The 22820-nt window shown below is 42.2% G+C and overlaps 1 protein-coding gene and 1 long non-coding RNA gene across 18 annotated transcripts in view; one reads left to right on the plus strand and one right to left on the minus strand.

The window, feature by feature from the left end:
• Positions 1 to 595: 595 nt before the first annotated feature.
• The window catches only part of SRD5A3 (steroid 5 alpha-reductase 3), a 40277-nt gene continuing 18052 nt past the window's right edge, over positions 596 to 22820 (minus strand). For 3 of the 11 annotated variants that reach the window (XM_063723447.1, XM_054554006.2, XM_063723442.1), the window contains 3 exons: positions 19720 to 19854; positions 5022 to 5085; positions 596 to 1613 (listed from right to left, as the gene is read on the minus strand). In XM_063723447.1, the coding sequence (XP_063579517.1) occupies positions 1529 to 1613; positions 5022 to 5085; positions 19720 to 19854 (284 nt within the window). In that variant the 3' untranslated portion in view covers positions 596 to 1528. Of the gene's footprint in view, positions 1614 to 5021; positions 5086 to 17144; positions 17612 to 19719; positions 19855 to 22820 lie in introns of those variants that run through there. The other 8 variants (XM_002814784.6, XM_054554005.2, XM_063723441.1 and 5 more) reach the window with 5 other exon arrangements.
• Positions 2321 to 20839, plus strand: LOC103890420 (uncharacterized). Of its 7 annotated transcripts, none has more exons than XR_008524528.2 (6): positions 2321 to 2408; positions 4117 to 4234; positions 7053 to 7136; positions 9703 to 9865; positions 12442 to 12603; positions 20279 to 20839. It is a non-coding gene; the product is annotated as an uncharacterized LOC103890420 (long non-coding RNA). The 7 variants fall into 7 exon arrangements; XR_008524530.2 differs by having other exon boundaries at positions 2322 to 2408; positions 4137 to 4234; XR_008524532.2 differs by lacking the exon at positions 7053 to 7136 and having other exon boundaries at positions 2324 to 2408.

The raw sequence follows: 22820 nt of genomic DNA on the forward strand, positions 1-22820 counted from the left end.
CAACCCAGGGCACTCCACCTCCCCCAGTTATTGCCAAGTCTGGTTTAGGTCTGACAGCAACTGAGGCTATACCCTCCATCCCCTCCATCCTCCCCCAGGTTAGGTGAAATCCTCTCTCCATTGTCAAGTCAAGGTGTGAATTTTGATGAAGCTACTCAGGGCAGAGAGGTGGTTGGAAATTAGGTGGGGGTGATACTCTTTCATCAAATTAAGGCTCGGGTATTACCAAGAAGTAGGGTCAAAATTACGTCAGCCAGAGAAATATAAATCCATTAGACTAGAGGAGGATCTTTAAAATGAGAAAAAGTTGCAGCCATGGAGTAGAAGACCGTCTGATTCCCTCTTCCCAAGCGTTGATACTAGAGCTTCACCGCCATGAAAAGTCTATGGATGCTGAGACCTGTGCTCCCCTTCTCTCTGAGGCAGGCCTACAGAATTGGGCGTGAAACAGCAAAGGATGGCCTCTGCTTCCACCACCATCAGAAATGTTACATTTTCACCAGTGCACCATAATGTAGCAGTCTCTTATTGTGAGGTATCACCTGGAGTTCTTTGTCTCATGACCAAGAAAATTAAGGAGCGTGGATGCAAATGGTGAAGTTGCAGCGAAAGTTTAATAAGCAAAAGAAGAAAGCTCTCCACAGTGGAGAGGGGACCCGGAGGAGGGTTGCTGTTTTTACAGGTGACTGCAAAGGCTTTTATAAGAACGGGTGAGGGCTGGGCATCTCATTTGCATAAGGCATGAATTTCTGGTAGCTCCACCTCATCCTTCTAGTGTGCATGTGGGCCCTTAGCTTAAGTTTTATTCCATATTGCTTTGTTCCCCTTACTGTGCATGTGTCAGGGGATGGAATTTTCCACTGCAGAAATATCTGGGCAAGTCATCTGTGTAGACTTTCATATCTGTGCGGCTGTGGGAATGTCTTAGGCAAGGCCACCTGTGCAGATCCCCTTATCTGTGCCTGCAGCTTGATTTTTCAGGCTATTCTTTTGTTTGAAAGAATTTAACCAAGGACGTACCCTAACTGATGCCTGAAAGGTTTCTTCCTTTCTCCTCTCTCAGTATCTTCCCTTGTGGACTACACCAATGTCGAAATGTTCTTGCTAAAAATGATGCAGGGAGAAAGACAAAGTTATAAAGTTGGCATCCACAATTTTTCCATCTTGCCTCGCTCCCCAATTTAAATGAAGGAAAAAAAATTGGTGAGGTCTCCAGCCCTGTCTGAAGCAGGCATCCATTATCCTGCTCAGGTCAGTTGCTGCAATGGGAAGCATGACCTCATGTTTTGTCAGATGCACCAAATTTTCAAGAGAAAAGCCAGAGAGCTGAATATTTGTGTGAAATTTCCTAATTTTTAAAAGTTGGCAATTATATCAAATTAGGATTATACTCCACTAAACATAACATAAAATCGAAAAGAACATGCAGCGTAAATGAGAGAGAAATGTTTTCCTTCATTAGAGGCAGTTCAGTGGCTCCACAGAGATCAGGGATCCAGGTTCCTTCCAGCTTTCTGCTCTATCATTCCTAGGGGGTGACCTTTATCTTCATGGCCCAGTGTGGCTGCAAGAGCTCTAGCATCCAAGTTCCCAGCAGAAGGATGGAGGACTGGCTGGAAAAACAAGGACACACAGGGTATGCATCAGGTATGTTTCAAGGGAGCTGCCACAAAACACATCTGCTTACACCTTATTGGCTAGAACTTAGCTGCATGGTGACAGCTAATTGCAAGGGAAGCTGGGAAATGTAGTCTCTATTTCAGAGGCACTTACTATAGGGGAAAAAAGGGAGAAAGGCTCTTGGGGTCAGCAATTAATAGTCTGTGTCATAGTAACTATATCAGTCAGGGTTCTCCAGAGAAACAGAACCAGTAGGAGGCATACAACAAGTCTGAAATCTTAGAAAACACCAGCAGGCTGGAAACTCAAGCCAGATTTTTACGTTACAGTCCTGGGGCAGAAGTCCTTCTCCAGGAAATCTCGGATTTTGCTCTTGAGGCTTTTAACTAATTAGATGAGGCCTACCCACATTATTGAAAGTAGACTCCTTTACTTAAAGTCAACTGGTTGTAGATATTAACTATATCTGCAAAATATCTTCACAGCCACATTGTTATTAGTGTTGTAACGAAAAACTGAGCCCCATAGCCTAACCAAGTTGACACATATAATTAACCATTACACTAATTCACAATTTTAAAAACTGTGCATACAAAACAGTAGCTATGAGCAGAGTATGACCTGCAGCCTGCCAGTTTGCAATCCTTTCTTTGCATGTCAGAGCAAGGGGCTTGGCCCTTTATAGACCTACGATGTAATAATACCCTAACCACATACCCACCATACGACTGGAATCACACATACACCGCCACAAGAGGTCTGCAGTGAAGGTCCCAGAGTCCCAGACAGTATGTAGAGAAATAGTCCTGTTTTTTGTTTGTTTTGCTTTTACCACTGTGGAATGCTATCTGATAACACACTTTTCTCACTCCTTTCTGACTCATAAAATTATTTTCACTGTAAAACCCAAACCTCAGTTGCTAGGTAGTGATTTGGAGTCACAGGAGGGGGCAGTGAGGGGAGAAGACAGGGAGCTGGGGCTAAGAAAAAGCCTAGGGCTTTGTCAGCCTATAATCACCAACCATTCCACTCACCCAGTACCACTCAGACAGAGGAATGAGACTCTTCTATGCTCGCCCCAGACAGTTCTTATCTGGTGTTCCTCTTTCAAAGTTGTCATGCTCTAAAGTTGTGTTGTCACTGATTTGTAAGAGCAGTTTATATATTGTGAATATTTATTTTTTCTTTCTTACGTGTATTGCAATTGGTTTTTCTAATTTTTAAAACATTGTTTATGATGTCTTACACTGTAATTCTTTACAGGCATACAGCTTTTCTGAGTCTATTTGAATAATATAAGTACTAGAAATGTGGCTAAAATTGGCCCATTAAAAGGATTGGGCCAGGCACAGTGGCTCATGCCTGCAATCCCGGCACTTTGGGAGGCTGAGGTGGGCAGATTGCTTGAGCTCAGGAATTTGAGACCAGCCTGGGCAACATGGTGAAATTCCATCTCCACAAAAAATTAAAAAAAAAAATAGCTGAGTATGGTGGCATGTGCCTGTAGTCTCTGCTACTCGGGAGGCTGAGGCAGGAAGATCACCTAAGCCCAGGAGATAGAGGCTGCAGTGAGGTATAATTGCACCACTGCCCTCCAGCCTACGTGACAGAGTGAGGAAAAAATAAAAATAAAAAGGAGGAAAAAAAAAGCATTGACATACTTTTTTTTTTTTTTTTTTTTTTTTTTGAGACAGGGTCTAACTCTGTCATGTAGGCTGGAGGGCAGTGGCGTGATCACAGCTCACTCCCAGGGTCAAGTGATCCTCCTGCCTCAGCCTCCCGAGTAGCTGGGACTACACACGTGCACCACCATGCCCAGCTAATTTTTACATTCCTTGTAGAGACACAGTCTCACCCTATTGCCCAGGCTGGTATTGAACTCCTGGGTTCAAGTGATCTTCCTGCCTTCACCTCCCAAAGTGTTAGGATTACGGGTGTGAGCCACTGTGCCCAGCCAGCACACAAATTATATCACCTAGAAATCGATCATTTCACTAAAAGCCAGGAGATAGAACTAAAATTATTTAGGGTAAATATGTCTTATGTTTCTTAATTCAGCAACAAATTAGTTTTATGCAACAATCATCATATAAAAATAAAAACAATTAAAATTCAGTGGATCTTTTTTCACTTTATGGGAAGCAGATTTGGTTTATCTGGCTTCAGTGCTTTTCCCTGCTGTTTACTTTTCACAAGTAAGTCATCTTTATTGTCATTTTGTTTTTACTGCAAAGTTCATTGGAGTCATCATTTTTGAAGAAACCAAAAATAGATGAGGTGGGCCCATATTGTGGTGGCCATTTCTCTGATCTTTGGAAAAATAGTTCTCCATATTTGAAAACTAAGAATGCTCATAGAAGGACAATCTAATAGGCTTGCTATTTATAAGATACCTGAATTTGACTCCCATTTGAATGGATGTTTATCACTGTCAAACTTCTGCTTTGGACAGTAAAACACATAATTTTTAAATTATTATTATTATTTTTGAAACAGAGTCCCCTCTTGTTGCCCAGGCTGGAGTGCAGCAGCATGATTACAGCTCACATCAGCCTCGACCTCCCGGGCTCAAGCTATCCTCCTACCTCAGCCTCCCAAGTAGCTGGGACTATAGGTACGTACCACCATACCCAGCTAATTTTTTTCTATTTTTTGTAGAGATGAGGGTCTCACTACATTGCCGAGGCTGGTCTTGAACTCCTGGGTTCAAGCAATCCTCCTGCCTTGGCCTCCCCACATGCTGGGATTACAGCCATGAGCCACTGTGTCCAGCCAAAACTCCTAATTTTAATGAGAATGGCATCCATTGAAGGCATTGTCCCCAATTGCTTTGTGACATCAGTCCTGGATCAAATGCAAACATATTTTTCCTTATGACAAATTCTGCACTAAAGCCCACAGTATTATTTACTCTTTTTTTCTTTCTTTCTTTTTTTTTTTTTTTTGAGACGGAGTCTCTCTCTGTCGCCCAGGGTAGAGTGCAGTGGTGCAATCCTGGCTCACTGCAACCTCTGCCTCCCGGGTTCAAGCGATTCTCCTGCCTCAGCTTCCCGAGTAGCTGGGACTACAGGCATGTGCCACCACGCCCAGCTAATTTTTGTATTTTTAGTAGAGACAGGGTTTCATCATATCAGTCAGGCCGGTCTTGAACTCCTGACCTCGTGATCCTCCTGCCTTGGCCTCCCAAAGTGCTGGGATTACAGGTGTGAGCCACTGCGCCTGGCTATATTGCTTTACTCTTAACATAGATTAAATGCCTATTACCTGATAGATTTTGTATGGCACACATTAAGAACACGCATTTTCTTGCATTTCTTGCTCTTTTTCTACCCTCCTTAAGCATTCATAGGCATGCATTGTCTACTATGATGGCTTATAACAAAAATCTGTAACACTCTTACTTGTGGTCATTGCTGGCTATATAATTCGCTGAGCCCAGTGCAAAATGAAAATATGGGACCTCCTCTGTAAAAAACAGGAAAAAAGTACAGTTAAAGATACTAATGTAATGGGATAATAGTGATACTGGAGTAACTACATGAACTTAAACATTGCAAAACTAATAGTTGTGATGTCATAATTTTATATAATACAATAAACAATAATCATTCATTAATGTGACGTCCTATTATATTTTTCTGGCTCACTTTTCTGCAAATTCATCAAAATGTATTCTTTTCATTTCACTTTCATTTTCAACAGATATGAAATTTATGTCATACAATTTCTTTACCAATAGATAAGACTGAAAGCAACACCAGCCAGTCTTGGGAAATATAAAATTGCAAATAAATTTTGATAATTTTTCATTTTGTAAAGGATCTTTCTGCTGATGCAGCTGTTAAGAGTGTTTCATAAACTGTGACACTGAGATACATTTCTGATAAATTATTTTGAAATATAAATTTTAGTACTTCTAGAGTTGTTGGTTCTTGTGGAATGATTTTTCTAAAGGGACTTAACTCCTTAGACAACTCAGTTTTATGTAAAAGTTTGAATTTAATTTTAAATATAAATTTACACAATGATATTTTAATGTTTCTGCAGACATAAGGAAATATTTCCTGAAACTTGTGGAGGTTTTACAAGAAACTGAAAGTGGCTTCATAATTTGCATATAATTCATAAGGCCTGTTTATGTATTCTGTCACTGACTCTTCAATTACAAGAAAAAACATGTTTAATTATCTTTCTGCTAAACAATTGGTTTGTACTTCCTAGGAAAATAGCATTCTTTTCTGTAGAATGTGACAATCTTTAAACTTAATTTCTGTTTCTAAGCCTGAGGTTATTTGTTTTGCCATGTTGTAGTAGTTTTCAAAACTAGACATTCTAAATCCTTTAAGAATTCTAATAACCCCCTGCTATGCTATGACAATATTCATGTATACACTTTTATTGTATACATGTTGTACTAATTTACTGAGAAGTTAGCAGAATGAGTTCCTGTCCCAGTACTCAGTGTGGAGAGTTACTATTTGTGCAGATGATGCAGGCCCAAGCTCTGGGAACGGACATGTGAGCTGGTCTCCCACTGCTGGTCCTGGTAATGTCGATATGCAGAGCCCTTTCCTGTCTTTGGAGCCACAGCCATTGCTGTCCTGACTATTACTCCTGCTGCCCGCCACCATCACCACTGCAACTGGGCCCAGGTACTGGCTCAGCTGCACTCTGGACTGCCCTGAATCATGCACACATGCATGCATTCCCAGCTGGGGTGTTTCCACTGCTCATGTGCATGCTTCATTGTCTCACTGGCTTCACTTACCAAACACAAATTCAAAGATAAAATCACTAAGAATTCCAAGACAGCAACAGCAGAGGATTAAACCAAGCATGGGCCCTTTCTGAGAGTGCAACTGCACAGCATATGGTCCTATAGATAGTCTATTAGGTGTCAGGATTTGGGCTTTGTGTAGAAGAGAGGATAAGGTGGTGAGGAAATGATGGGCACTGACAGATTTCCTCCATGATCTTAACTTAAAACAATAGGTTGTTGATAAATCTACATCATCTTCATACTGAAATGAATGCTCTTTGAGAGCAAGAATCTTGTCTTATGCAGCCCTGTATTCCCCATGGGACTGACCTCTGTGCCTTCCATATAGCAGATGTTAAGTACGTTAGGTTGAACACATAAATTGCTATTCTTCTGTTTCAGAAGGGTAACGTGTAAAGAGTTGGAAACAGGTGGTCCTTTTATATAAGGCATTAAACTGATCAAAACTGGTATAAAAAAATCTGATCTTCTTGTCTGATCCAGGAGGAGAAATATCATTAGTAAGCATTGTGTTTTCTGTGTTCTTTCCACAAATGTGCCCTGTATAAACTTCCTGAGTTTGGTAAAGGAGAATCCTTCTGGTTTTGCTTGCACATACAGAGAATCGCATGATGGATTTCATTTTTTCCCTTTTGTTTCCATGTCTTAAAAGCAAAATCATAGAAGGAAACTCTATGGACAATTTCAGATGGAGAAGAAGAAAGGATTGGAAGTTCAATTTGGCCATGACAATTAGGTGGGAAAGGGTGATGAAACTTATTAACCTAATAAGCTAAAGTACTTAAAGTAATAAGAAGTAACTTATTAAACTAATAAGCTAAAGTCCATCCTTTTCCATCTATTACTATGGGCTACATTTTGCACTGAACATTATTTACGTTCACTGCATAAGGACAGAAAGGAGGGATAACATTATAGAGGAATGAGTTATTTCCCATTTACTGGATTACATGGTTCCTGTAGCATGAATTTTTTTTAACCTCAAAGATTTTACACAATCTACATGTCAAACATTCATGATTGGCTGGGCGTGGTGACTCACGCCGGTAATGCCAGCACTTCGGGAGGCCGAGGCGGGCGGATCACCTGAGGTCAGGAGTTCGAGGCCAGCCTGGCCAACATAGTGAAACCCTGTCTCTACTGATACAAAAATTAGCCGGGCACGGTGGCAAGTGCCTGTTAATCTCAGTTACTCAGGAGGCTGACGCAGAAGAATCGCTTGAACCCGGGAGACAGAGGTTGCACTGAGCCGAGATCGCACCACTGCACTCCAGTCTGGGCAACAGAGTGAAATTCTGTCTTGGGGAAAAAAAAAAAAATCATAATCACTAGTCATGCTATTAGTTAATAGCAGATCACAGGATTATAGGTCTAGACGTGAGGAAGCAAGAAATCTCAAGGTGCTGATTTTTTTTTAAGTTTATGGGAAGAACAAATATTAAAGATCTAAGTCTCTAAGTTAAAGACTAATCACTGTCCTCTTCACCAACAGGTCTTAATCTTAATATTTTGAAGAGTAGATATATTTATTCCAATTCCCACAAATGCTGCATTTCTCTAATAAAACCTGATAAAGGCCGGGTGTGGTGGCCTGTGCCTATAGTCCTAGCTACTTGGGAGGCTGAAGTAGGAGGATAGCTTGAGCCCAGGAGGTCGAGGCTGGTGTGAGCCGTAATCATGCCATTGCACTCCAGCCTGGGTGACAGAGTGAGACCCTGTCTCAAAGAAAAAAACAAAACAAAAATCGAAAAACCTGACAAAAAGATGTGGATAAGATTGTAACAGTTTATGGATTCCTAAACATCTATTTTGCCTTTCATTTTACTTCCTCCTTGTGAGAATTGTTACCAGATTCTTGGTAATATAAATGCACAATTGGATGCATTTCACACATGTCAATATAAACTGCATTCAATCTTTGAAAGAAAGATATTGCAATTCTGCAACAGAGTAAAGTAAGCCAGGGGACCTCGTTACTTACGCAGATAATGGTAACGGAGTCATACATTTAATAAATGTTGAGTGTCTACTATATATCAGGCACTTTACTAGTGCTGGGGATATATCTGTGAACAAAACCATAAAAACAAAACCAAAAATTTTTGCCCTCATGTAGCTCACATTACATTGAGGAAACACAGGCAAAAAATAATGTACCGAAGTGTGTTGGGGGCCGAAAGATTGAGGGTCGTGATCAACTCAGTATACCACTGGAGGCTATATGAGTAAACAGCAGACTGTTCTCATAAACACAGAATGTTGGCAAACTGACAAACTGCGTCTGCCACCAGAAGGAAAGCTGAGGGCAGTCACGCCCCACGTGCTGTGTTTCTTGTGATTAGGTACATCTGAAGCCTGTTAGTAATAATATGCACCTGTGACCAATTAAGCAGCTGACCAATCGTTACCTCCTCCTCTCTGCTCTTTCTACCCAATAAATAAGAAGGGCTGTGGAAACTCAGGGGCTGCCTTTGCTCACTAGAAGCGGGGAGCTCTCTTCTTTCCTGATTCCCTTCCTTTAAAATAGTTTCTTTTGTCTTAAGTTTACATTTCTACGTCCGTCCCTTCCTTCAGTCTTGTAATGACGGTCTCAAGCAGTAGCAGTGGCAGTCAGTCACATAAGTGAAAAAGTACATTGTAGAGGTTTATTTCTACAGAACAATCCACCTCAAAACCAGGTGACTCAAAACAATAAGTATTTATTATTGCTCACCAGAGCAAAGGGAAAGGAAAATGGAAATGTGTGTGTGATAGAGAGAGAAAGAGAAAGAGGAAGAGAGAAGGAGAGGTACAAGGGGGTTGGGTTGCAATTTTAAATAAGGGGATCACCTTATTGAGAAGGCAGCTGTGGTATGCAGCCTCTTTGATGGTCCCCAATAGTTTGAATTTCCTGGGCTTCCTTGAGGTTTTGCCATGTTGCCCAGGCTGGTCTTGAACTCCTGAGCTCAAGCAGTCCACCTTCCTTGGTCTCCGAAAGTGCTGAAATTACAGGTGTGAGCCACTGTGCCTGGCCTGGAACTAGGGCCTTTAGTTCAAGAGCCCGTGGGGAATTGAATCCTGCTAACAACTATGTGAGTGGGCTTGAAGGTGGGTCCTCCCTCAGTAGAGCTTAAAGATGAGACAACAGCCCTGGGGACATCTTGACTGCAGAGAATCCTTGAGGCAGAGGCACCCAGCTAAGTTGTACCTGGAATTCTGACCCCCGAAACAATGAGATAATAGATGTTTGTTTTTAGCTCCTAAGACTTGGAGTACTTTGTTACACAGCAGTAAATAACTAATACAGTGATGTTTGAACAAAGACTTGAAGAAGCTGAGTGAGAAGGCCATGCGGATATCTTGGAGAAGTGCATTCCAGGAAGAGGAAAAGCCAGTGCAGAGACACTGAAGCAGGGCATGACTGATGTGTGTAAGGAGCTCATATATATGATCATCTACAGTCCACTGAGGAGAATAGCAGACGAGGTAATGTGTGTGACTGGGAGCCACAACATATTGGGCCTAGTGGGTTGTTAGAAGAACTTTAGCCTTACTCCGAGAGAAATTGGCAGCTGTGTTGCAGGGTTTGGGACAGTAGTGGCATGATCTCATTTATGTTTGTGAAAGATCACTTTAGCTTGTGTTGAGAATTCTCTGTACGGTATAAGGGGGAAAGCAGGGAGCTCACTTAGTTGCAATAATCTAGGCAAGAAATGAACGAAAATCATGATGGTAGTTTGTAGAAAGATGATAACAGAGGTAGATTCTGGACATGCTCTAACTGGAGACCCACTGATTTCTGGATTGTGAAAGAAAAAGAAGAATCAAGGAAGACTCCATGGCTTTTGGTTTGAGTAAGTGAAAAAACAGGAAAAATGTAGGTGGATCAGGTGTGGGGAAGAGGAAAATCAGAAATTCATGTTTAATCATGTCAAACTTGAGAACAGCTAGTGCTGTTCAAGTCAAGTAGAGCTGTTAAGTAGGCAACTAGATATATGAGTCTAGAGGTCAGGGTGATGTCTGGGCTGAATATATAAATTTAGGAGTTGTCAGCATATAAATAGTATTTAAAGTTATGAGACTGGATGAGATCACCAAGTATTGATAAAGAAAGGGACCCAGGACTGAGAACTGGGGCAAGTCAACATTCAGACATCAGGAAACAGAAGAGATCAGCAGAGGAAGCTGGGAAGGAACAGCCAGGGAGGCAGGAGGAAAATCCACAGTGTAGTGTCTCAGAACCAATTAAAGAACGCATCTCAAATGAGGTAACCAACTGCTACCATGCTGGGATGAACACTGAGAAACAACTGTAGGGTTTAGCAGCGTGGTCGTTGGAGACCTTTTCAAGAGCAGTTTAGTAAAGTTCTGAGAGCTAAAAAAAATAAAATAAAAATTAAAAAAGTGACTGTAGGAGATTTAGCGGTGGGAGGGAAAGAACCGATGTTAGTAAGAATAGACTAATCTTTCCAGGAGCTTTGCTGCCAAGGAACCAGTGAAATCAGGTGGTGTCTGGTAAGGGAAATGGAGTTAGGTTTTAAAAAGATATTTGGGGCCAGGTGCAGTGGCTCATGCCTGTAATCCCAGCACTTTGGGAGGCCAAGGCAGGTGGATTACTTGAGGTCAGGAGTTTGAGACCAACATGGTACAAACATGGTGAAACCCCGTCTCTACTAAAAATATGAAAATTAGCTGGGCGTGGTGGCACACGCCTGTAATCTCAGTTAGTCGGGAGGCTGAGGCAGGAGAATTGCTTGAACCTGGGAGTGGAGGTTGCAGTGAGCCGAGATCACACCACTGCACTCCAGCCTGGGTGACATAATGAGACTCTGTCTCAAAAAAATAAATAAGTAAAATAAATATGAAGATATTTGGGCCTGGTGCGGTGGCTCACACCTGTAATCCCAGCACTTTGAGAGGCCGAGGTGGGCGGATCACCTGAAGTCGGGAGTTCGAGACCAGCCTGACCAACATGGAGAACCTCATCTCTATTAAAAACACAAAATTAGCTGGGCATGGTGGCGCATGCCTGTAATCCCAGCTACTCGGGAGGCTGAGGCAGGAGAATCGCTTGAACCCAGGAGGCAGAGGTTGCAATGAGTCAGGATCATGCCATTGCACTCCAGCCTGGGCAACAAGAGCAAAACTCCATCTCAAAAACAAACAAACAAACAAACAAAAACACATTTGGGTCAGGCGCAGTGGCTCATGCCTGTAATCCCAGCACTTTGGGAGGCCAAGGCGGCCCAATTGCTTGAGCCCAGGAATTCAAGACCAGCCTGGGCAACATGGTGAAACCCCGTCTCTACAAAAAATACAAAAATTAGCATGATGGTGTGCACCTGTAATTCCAGCCACTCAGGAAGGTGAAGCAGGAGGATCACCTGAACCCAGAGAGGTCAAGGCTGCAGTGAGTCGTGATCATGCCACTGCACTCCAGCCTGGGTGACAGAAGGGGACCCTGCCTCAAAAAGAGATTTGTCTTCTGATGAGAAAGTGGGAATGTTGAGAAGAGGGCAAAAAATTGATGTAATAGAGGGAAGAATGGCCAATGTCCTTAGGTGAGTGAAACGGAATCCAATCTAGTGCTCAAGAGGGCTGAGTTTTGGGTATAAATTCCAAGTTTCTTTACAGTTTCAGGAAAAAAAATGTAAACGGCTGAAATGAACAAGAAATATTACTGGTGTCTTATATAGTAGTCTCTTCAAGTTATTATCTGTGTCTTTCATTGTCTTTCTGGTATTTTACAACTCTGTAAATGGCAGACAACTGATAGAAATGCAAATAATTCTCTTCCATAGACATACAAGTGAATTTTGCCCAGTGGAGGCAGTTGATTCCCCTCCCCCATTATAGAGGCCAGTTGTGCATCTATTAAGCAAATTCATTTTGACTGCCTCATACCTATACATGTATCTGTTTCTAGGATTATTTTTTAAACTGGTTCCAACATCTGAGTGGTTCCTTTGCGAGTTAAGTAAAATCTTTGGCACATGTTCATTTTATATTTACATGAGAATTTATATGAGAAACTTTTTTTTTTTTTTTTTTTTTTTTTAAAGAGGCCAGGTGCAGTGCATGTAATCCCAGCACTTTGGGAGACTGAGATGGGAAGATCGCTTGAGGCCAGGAGTGCAAGACCAGCCTGGGCAACATAGCAAGAACTTGACTCTACTAAAAAAAAAAAGGATCCTTCAACTTCAACAATAACAACACGAGGGAAGGTAATGCACACACAGATGCTTAGGTGGGTGGAAGTGGTGGTGCCAACCGGTGCAAGTTCTTTCCAATAGCTTCACTTTTCTGAGAAAAGAAAAGATGTAAAATAGGAGAGTGGCAAATGGACTAGAGAATTTTATTATGACTGCAGCATTAAACGCCACTTGAGGCCAGGCAAAGTGGCTCATGCCTGTAATCCCAGCACTATGGGAGGCCGAGGCAGGCGGATCACCTAAGGTCAGGAGTTTGAGACCAGTCTGGCCAAAATGGTGAAACCCGTCTCTACTAAAAATACAAAAATTAGCCAGGCGTTGTGACGCTCGCCTGTAATCCTAGCTACTTGGGAGGCTGAGGCAGGAGAACTACTTGAACCTTGGAGGCAGAGGCTGCAGTGAGCTGAGATCACACCACTGCACTCCAGCCTGGGTGACAGAGGGAGACTGTCTCCAAAAGAAAAAAAAAAAAAGCCATTTGAGGTTAGTGGTCATGAATTTAAAGTGCGCTGTTAATGGATTGAATTTCTCCAGGCACAGTTCAACTGCATAGGTGCACACGCAAAGGAGGGAGGGTTGAATTTAACCAGGATTTTCACTTTGCTAAGTGAGTAGGCAAAAGCAATGTAAGGAGGCAAGAGAGTTGGGGATATATATAAAGGACTGATTATAATGATTTACTAGGAATTTAATCCAGGTAAGGAGGTAAGAGAAGACTCATGAGAAATGAATGACAGTGAAAATGTGATGAGATCAAAAGACTGGAGATCCCAGTAGAGTTGAGAGATTGTTGGAGTTGCAGTACTAAAACAATGAGCTGGAAAGGCAGGTGTTAGTAGTCAGAAAGGAAGAAAACAACACTATTTCCGTTTAGGGTCAGCATTCTAGCATCTGAACAGACATCCTACTGTGCGAGGATCACTTACCTGCCAACCACCACACTCCCCTTTCTGTGTGTAGGAGGACAGGTGTTTTCCATGGAGTGCTTACTTCTTCCTCCTTCTAGTCTCTTTCAATGTGATGATTCCATGCAATCAAGTTTTTTGTTTTTTTTTCAAGAGTGAACAAAATCTGCAGACAGGCAGGCAGCATGATGAGCAGGGTCTCTGTGGAAGGTTGTGCAGTTTGTACACTGCACAAGGGACACTGGGCTGAGATCCATCCTGAGCTCTGCTCACTGACTGTGGCCCCATCACCAGCTGACTTTTTTGGCCCACAAAGGCTCATGCCCTGCCACCATGGGGCTGTTCCTTGGGTCGTGCCTTTTCTACTTCCCAGAAAGGTGCTGTGTAGGCCAGGGAGCTCTGATAAAGACTGCATATGCACCATGGGGTTTAAGCCAGAGGGCTGAACTTGAGAGAGATGTGCCCTTTTGTTGAAAAACCCCTTGTGGACTGGTATCCTCAAATTGCTTCAAGCATTCAGTCTTTTTGAAGGAAGAGACCCGATATTATACTTTCTCAATTATATGCATAAAGTAGCTCTTGACATATAGTTTCATTTGGATAATTAGGTTTGACTTCTCCCAAAACCAATACTTGGCTTTCTAAGAGATCACTGCTATTTGAGAAAAACGATGAGGTATCATATGCATTATTAATGGATCACTGGCCTCTCCACTGTTTCTTGTCTATTTATCAGGAAAATCTTAGATTAGACTAATATATTTATGAAAAACCAGTTGTATGTTGTTTTTTTTCCCCCCGATAAGTAATGTGAAAGAGTGGGCAGAAGTTGCTTAGATAGGTTACAGGGGTAAAGAAATTCGACTTGCTCATTTACTGTTTTAAGGTCTTCTTTAATATATCAGCTCATTTTGAGTGATCTCACTTATCAATGGTTCTTGAGTTTTCAGGCACCTTATGCAAATGTTGCAGTCTCCTTAAACCAAATATCTATTAAGCTACATACACAAATATCTGCGACGGTTTTTTTTTTTTTTGTAGGAATTCTAGCAATAATCACTTGAAGTAAAAATCGAATACAAGGCATAGCTTTGTAGAGACAAAATAATCCATGGTTAGAGTAAGTAAATGTTAGTGTGTAGGATGAGCTTCACAAAAACAAAGGCCATTTTCAGCACACTTTTAGTCAGCAGTTAATCCAGGGAAGGCTGCTAATGAGGTAGTTCAATGTCAATTCCCCTGACTTAATGGTAGTAGAAAATGAAAGATTAAGGCTATTTAACTAAGCCAACAGGAAAATCATGAATCTCTACCTTGAAGCTATTTCTGGGTCCTTGTGAAGAATTTGCAAAGTCCCTGATGCTCTCCCATTATGCACATGGAATATTTTCACCAACACAAAGAACAGTGCTGATTCTGACACTGCAAGCACCGCACAATTCTCAATTATTTCCCATCGGTGACGCTTTCATCAAAGGCCATGCTATGTTGTTCTGAACCCCTTTCAGGACATCACTATTTTCTCTTTTATCTTTGCCTAGAAATGTGACGTTTGGGCAAAGAAGGAAAAGGGATGAGTAAGAAACAGGGATGAGTGGGAGAGAGACAGCAGGAAACAGGGGTGGGAAACTGGACACTGCAGCTTTCTCACAACCCCTGACAGGGTGTGTCATGGGATGCTCATTATTTTACTTAAGAGTACAATGAGATTCCAGAACATCAGCCAAATCTCTAGTCTAACCTGGGCATAAAACTGCATGCTAAAATAAAATAAATTTTTCTCCAAATAATTTATTAAAAATTACACTTGATATTCATATGGAAATTAAGACCAAATTGCAATATGTTTTCCATTTCCAATGTACAAAGAGTTTTGTTCCTGAGAATGGCAAATTCTAAATGATAAGTAAAATAAATATGGCATTTATTTAAGTAGACTGATCCACAGGTTAATCTTAAGTGGTGTTTGGTTGATGGGAGAGAAAATGCTCCATCAGAATTGTTGTAAGAACTTTTGAATGTGCTTGACATGCATCTAGGAGCAGTGCCTTACACCTGTAATCCCAGCACTTTGGGAGGCTGAAGCAGGTGGATCACCTGAGGTCAGGAGTTCGAGACCAGCCTGGCCAACATGGTGAAACTCCATCTCTACTAAAAATACAACAATTACCTGGTCATGGTGGCATGTGCCTGTAATCCCAGCTACTTGGGAGGCTGAGGCAGGAGAATCGCTGGAACCCAGAAGGTGGAGGTTGCAGTGAGCCAGGATCCCACCACTGCACTCCAGTCTGGGCGACAGAGTGAGACTCCATCTCAAAAAAACAAAAAACAAAGGAATCTTAGTTTAACAGTTTCGGGTTACAGCTCCAGGGATGGGGGTGGTAATGATTGACTATGCATTTGATATGTGTCTTATTAATCATAAGGTTCTTTCCCCCATAGCAAAGTACATATAAATGCAAAGCTTTAGTGCTTAGCTGACTATAATAGGACATCTTCATAAAAGGAATAAACTTAACACCTCAGCCAATAAGCCAGAGAATCTTATGCTGCACAAGTGTGCAGTTTTAATATGCTGCTCAGGCTATAGCATTATTTTTTAAGTTTTTGGTTTTCTTTTATACCATGCATTTATTTCCTTCTGAATTAATCACAGGTATTTTCTTTAACATAAGCTATTTTAAATGTAAACTTTATTCCTGAATATCTTCAGATACATTCTGCTAGTTCAAATAAACTCACACAGACATTAATCCAATTTGAATAACTACATATGAATGAGGCTACAGTATTATTCAATCGAGTGTGTCACTTCCGTTCATGAAGGCTTGCTATGCATAAATATAAAAATATTTTATCTTCTGATGCTTTCGGTTTTGAAGCACTCCCTTCAAAGGATGTAAAAAAATATTAAATAAAAGAGCTTTCAAAGTGTTCTGTTAGGCTATGATTTGAGGGGGAGATGAATGGAAATGGCTATTGATAGTTATTTAACTGGAGATCTTTGTGGTAATATGTGAAAGTATAAACTAACTCCAACAAACTCATTTTCCCCTGAAACTTTTGGTGTAAAATTATATATTATTATTATTTTGAGACAGGGTCTTGCTCTGTTGCCCAGGCCAGGCTGGAGTGCAGTGGCGTGACCTCCTAGTGTTACCACTGTACCCTTGACCTCCTGGGCTCAAGCGATGCTCCCATCTCAGCCCACTCCCAAGTATCTGGGACTACAGGCATGTGCCACCACTCTTGGCTAATTTTTATATTTTTTCATGGAGATAGGGTTTCACCATATTGCCCAGGCTGTTCTCGAACTCTTGGGCCCAAGCGATCTGCCCACCTTGGCCTTCCAAAGTGCTGGGATTACAGGTGTGAGCCATTGTACCCAGCCTGTTATTATTTTGAAAGGTTATTCTGCTTTTACTGAAATGCAACAAAGTTATTGAGAACCTGCTATATTATTATATAGTCCATTCCTACTAGGCTACCGCAGCCATTGATGATCTTCCTTTGTGTGTGTGTGTTTGTGTGTGTGAAGCTGTTTGTATATTTTCGGTTAGTCTGCTTGTGAAGCAGCTTGGAGAAGTCTCATCTACTTTTTATCAGTTGGTTGGTTTTATAAAGCATCTCAGAAAGTGGACCCAGAAATCGCAGATCTACCATTAGTATTTATTCTTTGAAGATACTTTGGAGATTCATTTTCTTGAGTGGCACTGCCATGCTCATTCAGTGAAAACTTGTGGGGTATAGAAATGGAATGGAGAGTTTCAAACAGCTTTGCCGAAACTGTACTTTGGGCTCCAGACTTCCTTAGGCATTGAAACCATCACCTCATTCTTCATGACTGAGGTTAACTTAAAACAAAAATGGTAGGAAAGCTTTCCTACGCTTCGGGTAAGAGACAAATTTGCTTTTGTAGAATTGGTGGCTGAGAAAGGCAGACAGGGCCTGATTAAAGAAGACATTTGTCACCACTAGCCACCAAGTTAAGTTGTGGAACCCAAAGGTAACAGCCATGGAAACATAGATCATCAGCTCTGCTAAGTAGTTAGGGGAAGAAACATATTCAAACCAGTCTCCAAATGGGATCCTGTGGTTACAGTGAATGATCACTCCTGAAAGGGTAAAAGAAGATCTCATAAGCATTTAAAGGTTTGAAAAGAAAGTTTCACCACTTCACTCCCAAATCATTTACAGATTTTTCTTTTTTTTTTTTTTTTTGAGGCAAAGTCTTGCTCTGTTGTCCAGGCTGGGGTGCAGTAGTGCAGTCATGGCTCATTGTAGTCTCAACCTTCCAGGCCCAGGCAATCCTCCCATCTCAAACTCCCCAGTAGCTAGTACCACAGGTATGCATCACCATGCCTGGCTCATTTTTTGAATTTTTTGTAGAGATAGGGTCTGCCTCTGTTGCCCAGGTTGGTCTCAAACTGCTGGGCTCAAGTGATCCTCCCACCTCAGCCTCCCAAAGTGCTGGGATTACCAGTGTGAGCCAACCTGCCCAGCCCAGAAACTCTTACTTAGAAAAGAGTATCATACATGTGTGTAAACCACCATCCTGTCACACTTCTACTGTCAGTCTATTACATATTGAAAAGTCATATGCTTAGGTTAAATTGTCAACTGTCAATAGCACAAGAGAAAAGCCAGTTACTCCAGCAATCCCCCAAGCTAGTAATTAAGAGCTCAGACTACTCCAGAGTCAGACTGCACAAGTTTAAATCCTGGCTCTCCCACTTACTAGCTGTGTAACATTAGATAAGTTGCTTAACCTCTTGTGCCTTAGTTTCGTCATCTGTAAAATGAAGACTGGACCGTAGTCATCTCATGTTGGCATTCTGAAGCTATATGTAAAGCACTCAGAACACGGCCTGGGACAAAATAAGTACTTGATAAATATTAAAACTATTCAATTTTTTGGCTGGGCGCAGTAGCTCATGCTTGTAATCCTAGCACTTTGGGAGACTGAGGTGGGCGGATCACCTGAGTTCAGGAGTTCAAAACCAGCCTGGCCAACATGGTGAAACCCCATCTCTACTAAAAATATAAAAATTAGTCAGATGTGGTGGCACACGCCTGTAATCCCAACTACTTGGGAGGCTGAGGCATGAGAATTGCTTGAATCCAGGAGGTGGAGGTTGCAGTGAGCTGAGATGGTGCCACTGCACTCCAGCCTGGATGACAGAGTGAGACTCTGTCTCAAAAATAAATAAATAAAATAAATAAGTAATAGGCCAGGTGCAGTGGCACACGCCTGTAATCCCAGCACTTTGGGAGGCCGAGGTGGGTGGATCACCTGAGGTCAGGATTTCGAGACCACCCTGGCTAACATGGCGAAACCTTGTCTGTACTAAAAAATACAAAAATTAGCTGGGCGTGGTAGTGTGCACCTGTAGTCCCAGCTACTTGAGAGACTGAGGTGGGAGAATCACTTGAACCCAGGAGGCGGAGGTTGCAGTGAGCTGAGATTGTGCCATTGCACTACAGCCTGGGTGACAGAGCGAGACTCCGTCTCAAAAATAAAATAAAATAAATAAATAAATAAATACAACTATTCAATTTTTTTTTTTTTGAGACAGAGTCTAGCTCTGTCACCCAAGCTGGAGCGCAGTGGCGTGATCTCAGCTCACTGCAACCTCCACCTCCCAGGTTCAAGTGATTCTAGTGCCTCAGCCTCCCAAGTAGCTGGGACTACAGGCACCCACACCACCACACCCAGCTAAGTTTTGTATTTTTAGAAGATACGGGGTTTCGCCATGTTGGTCAGGCTGGTCTTGAGCTCCTGACCTCTAGTGATCCTCCTACCTTGGCTTCCCAAAGTGTGGAATTACAGGCGTGAGCCACTGCGCCTGGCCTATTCAATTTTTAATATTTCAAAAACCTAATGGAAACTATACCTGTGATAAGTCAACACAAGCTAACTTAAAGGTGAAGTTTCTATGCCGTGGCTGGTACTAACTCCATGGTAACACTAGCTCTCACATGCTGATCAGACGCAAAACGTAGAATCACAGAATGTCAGGGCTACTCGAGTCTAGAGAGGTCTTTCAGTGTAAGGCTCTCATTTTCACAGATGGGAAGATCAAGGCCCAGAGAAGTGTCTTGCCAAAAATCAATATTTGATACAGTCAACTAACTAGGGCAGGAAGGAAAAGCATGCAGGACCATGGAGAACTAACTTCTGAGGGTTAAAATCCATATGCGGAGGCTCTAAAAGAGGTCTCACCTGCTTTATTTTTCCTGAGATTGCCGAGAATAACATGGCACTTATACTGATGGGCAGATGACCAGATGAACATCATCATCCCAAGAATATGGAACCACCGTGCTTGCATCAATAGATTTTTCCCTGTTACGTAGGCTATAGGAATGAGAATTGTTAGCCAACACTAAACAATTTCACAGGCTCAGGGAATTAAACATATCATTTAGTTAGCAGAAACACAATTATCCACTTATTCCGTTCCTCAATATCCTAATATAATTTCCCAAGTACAAAGAGGGGAACCTGTTCCTCAATATCCCGATGTAATTTCCTGATGTAATTTCCCAATTACAGAGGGAAAAGCCCTGTCTCTCTGGACAAAGGAGATATGTTCCTCAGCTACGGGCAGCTTCAGTTCCCCTGGCAGAGAATTCCACACAGACACATTGTCTTGCTTCTTCTCTAAATGGTTCAAGCACAAAGTTCAGCTCCCCTACTGTGATCTACTTTCGCATGGTAAGACTCCTTTGTGTTTCCCTTGCTAAGTCCAGTTTTAAGTCTTCTTTCTTATGTTTTACAGTGAAGAAAAACACTTTCTAAGGAAATCTCTCTCTGAGCTACCATCCGGCTAGGGAGAGCCTGAAAGCAGAATGCTGACTTGACTAGCTCTGGCCAATAAAGGAAATCACCAGTGGAAAGGCTACCAGGGGGCTTCCTCAAAAGAGAGGGACGGTAAACTGCAAGACGAACAACTCGATGCCATCCAGGTCTGGATGAGAAAGAAGAGTCGAGAGACTGAGTTTCAGGAGTGGAAACACTCAAAGCATCATCTTCCACTTTCTTCTCTGGCTGCTAGGAGGAAGGGAAAAACAGACCTTCTGAGGACCTGCGGAGCAAACCACTGGCTTCAGAAAAGCAAACAGGGACTTCCCTCTGAGCAGCAGGAAGCAGTTAGCCTAGTCGGAGGCTTGACTGAAGAAACAAATGTATCCACTGATAATGGGCAAGAGCCTGAGGCTCTGGAGCCAAGGGGGAACCCTAAAAAGCTGATTCAAGTAAGAGAACCAAGGATCATGCAATTCCACATGGCCACCTCGAAGCAGGAATCCGTTAATGATACTTAAGGACTGATGAAAATCCACCGGTCTACCTGTGTCAGTTTATTTTAAAAGCTTATTTTATATAATCAATCTACTATAGTCTTTTATTGTTTACAAGTTTAGCCATTTAACTACTAGGTTATATTTTTATAAGTTCAAAACAGGCTAGGTACAGTGGCTCACACCTGTAATCTCAGCACTTTGCGGGGGCCAAGGCAGGAGGATCACTTGAGGCCAGGGGTTTGAGACCAGCCTGCCAACATAGCGAGAACCTGTCTCTACAAAAATGAAATAAGCAAAATACTAAAAATACAGTTTTAAATCTGACAGACTTCAAGAGCAAGTCAACAGGATGAAAACTTACAGTGTCTGGAAGTTCAAATCACTAAGTCCCTTACGCTAAATGCAGAGAATTTACCTACAGGAAAAAGGATTTGTTAAGGGTAATGCCAGAATTATAATGCAGGAAAAGGGAGGCAGGTGGAAGGCTCACATTTCCTCAGTTCTACTCAGTATTTAATTATTTGTTTATTCACTAGTTACTTAAGGAGTGCCTCCTAAGCCTGGCCCTGCTGAAGGCACAAAGGATAAAGCAGGGAATAAGTCAGGCAAGATCCCAGTCCTTATAGAGCTTACATCCTAGTTTACAGATAGTCTTCTTTTCACTTTAAGAAGAACCCTGTGAAATCAGTATGTGTCAGTAATTACTAATGAAGGCTCTGAGGCTCAGAGTTGCTCAATGAGCTGGACGCAGGCCCATCAGACTCCGGAGCCCATGTTATTTCTATCACACCCTTTGGTTGGCAAATGCCCCAATGTGTTTTCTCTCAATGAATTACTGAAACCAACTTTCCCCATATTGTCCCAAATGATCCCAGATGACCCTTGAAGGACAAGGAGGTGAAACAGAAAACAGCTTCCGAAAGGAGTGCTTAGAAAGCTATTTTTGTGGGCTCCTCCTCCTCGACTGTCTACGCAGGAGGGAAGGCAGAAGCTGAGATGCAGCCAGTAGAGGAAACTCCGGGAGAGGCAGGTAATGCCAACAGTCACAAACACGCTGAAAGCTAGCAGCCACCAAGCGCTCTGCAAAGTTCCTTTAGGGGGAGAACCAGCACTGCCCACCAGGAATGACAGCCCCTTCCATGGTACTGGCTGGCAGAATGCCACCACAGATATGCCGGGGAGGAATAAGTTCAGAGGAATCAGAGAGATGCTAGCTAAGTGGCTGGAGCCAATCAAATAATTCATGAATTGAGAAAGATCGTCAATAAATTCTCCTTTAAAATCACTCCTCTAGTCAGAGGCCTTAGGTTGAGCTACGGCAATAGGGAGACGACTTTCACGGGGCACTCATACCAAAATCTAACCTGAGGAGGAAGCTCACTCACAGATTGTTGGAAATCGCTAGACCTCAGCCTGAGTTTACAGGGATGGACAGGGCAGCTGGAAACACGGAGCCCTGGGTTTAGAGACAATGGTCATTACAGACCTACAGGGTCTAGACTGACAGATACTAAGGCTGCAAGGTCAGGTTAACCTCAGCACTATAAACTCATTCCCATCACCCCAAGTGACTTGAATTCTTTATAATCATGCACTGTTTTTACAAAAATGGTAGTCGTATGTGTTAGGTAATGTCCCCTTCTCTCCCCATAAAACAAAAATCCATTTCATTTGCTTCTCATAAACAAGGTCATGGTTTGGCTTCCCTCTTCCTGGCTAGTGAGAGCTGAGACTAAAACACAATTTTCACTACCACAGTAGTCTTTGTCCTCTCCTCTCGGGCAGCCTCACTTGAAGAAAAGCTCTGTTGTGATGGGAACAATCACAGGAACTAAGTGGCAACAAAATGGCTCCCCACCCCCTCTGCAAATCCCAACTCCATGCAAGCACCCCTCCCTTCCCTCATTTTCTTTTTGTTTCTTTTTTTTTTTTTTTTTTTTTTTGAGATGGAGTCTCGCTCAGTTGCCCAGGCTGGAGTGCAGTGGCACGATCTCGGCTCACTGCAACCTCTGCCTTCTG

This window comes from Pongo abelii, chromosome 3 (genome assembly GCF_028885655.2).
Source record: "Pongo abelii isolate AG06213 chromosome 3, NHGRI_mPonAbe1-v2.0_pri, whole genome shotgun sequence".
Taxonomy (NCBI): domain Eukaryota; kingdom Metazoa; phylum Chordata; class Mammalia; order Primates; family Hominidae; genus Pongo; species Pongo abelii.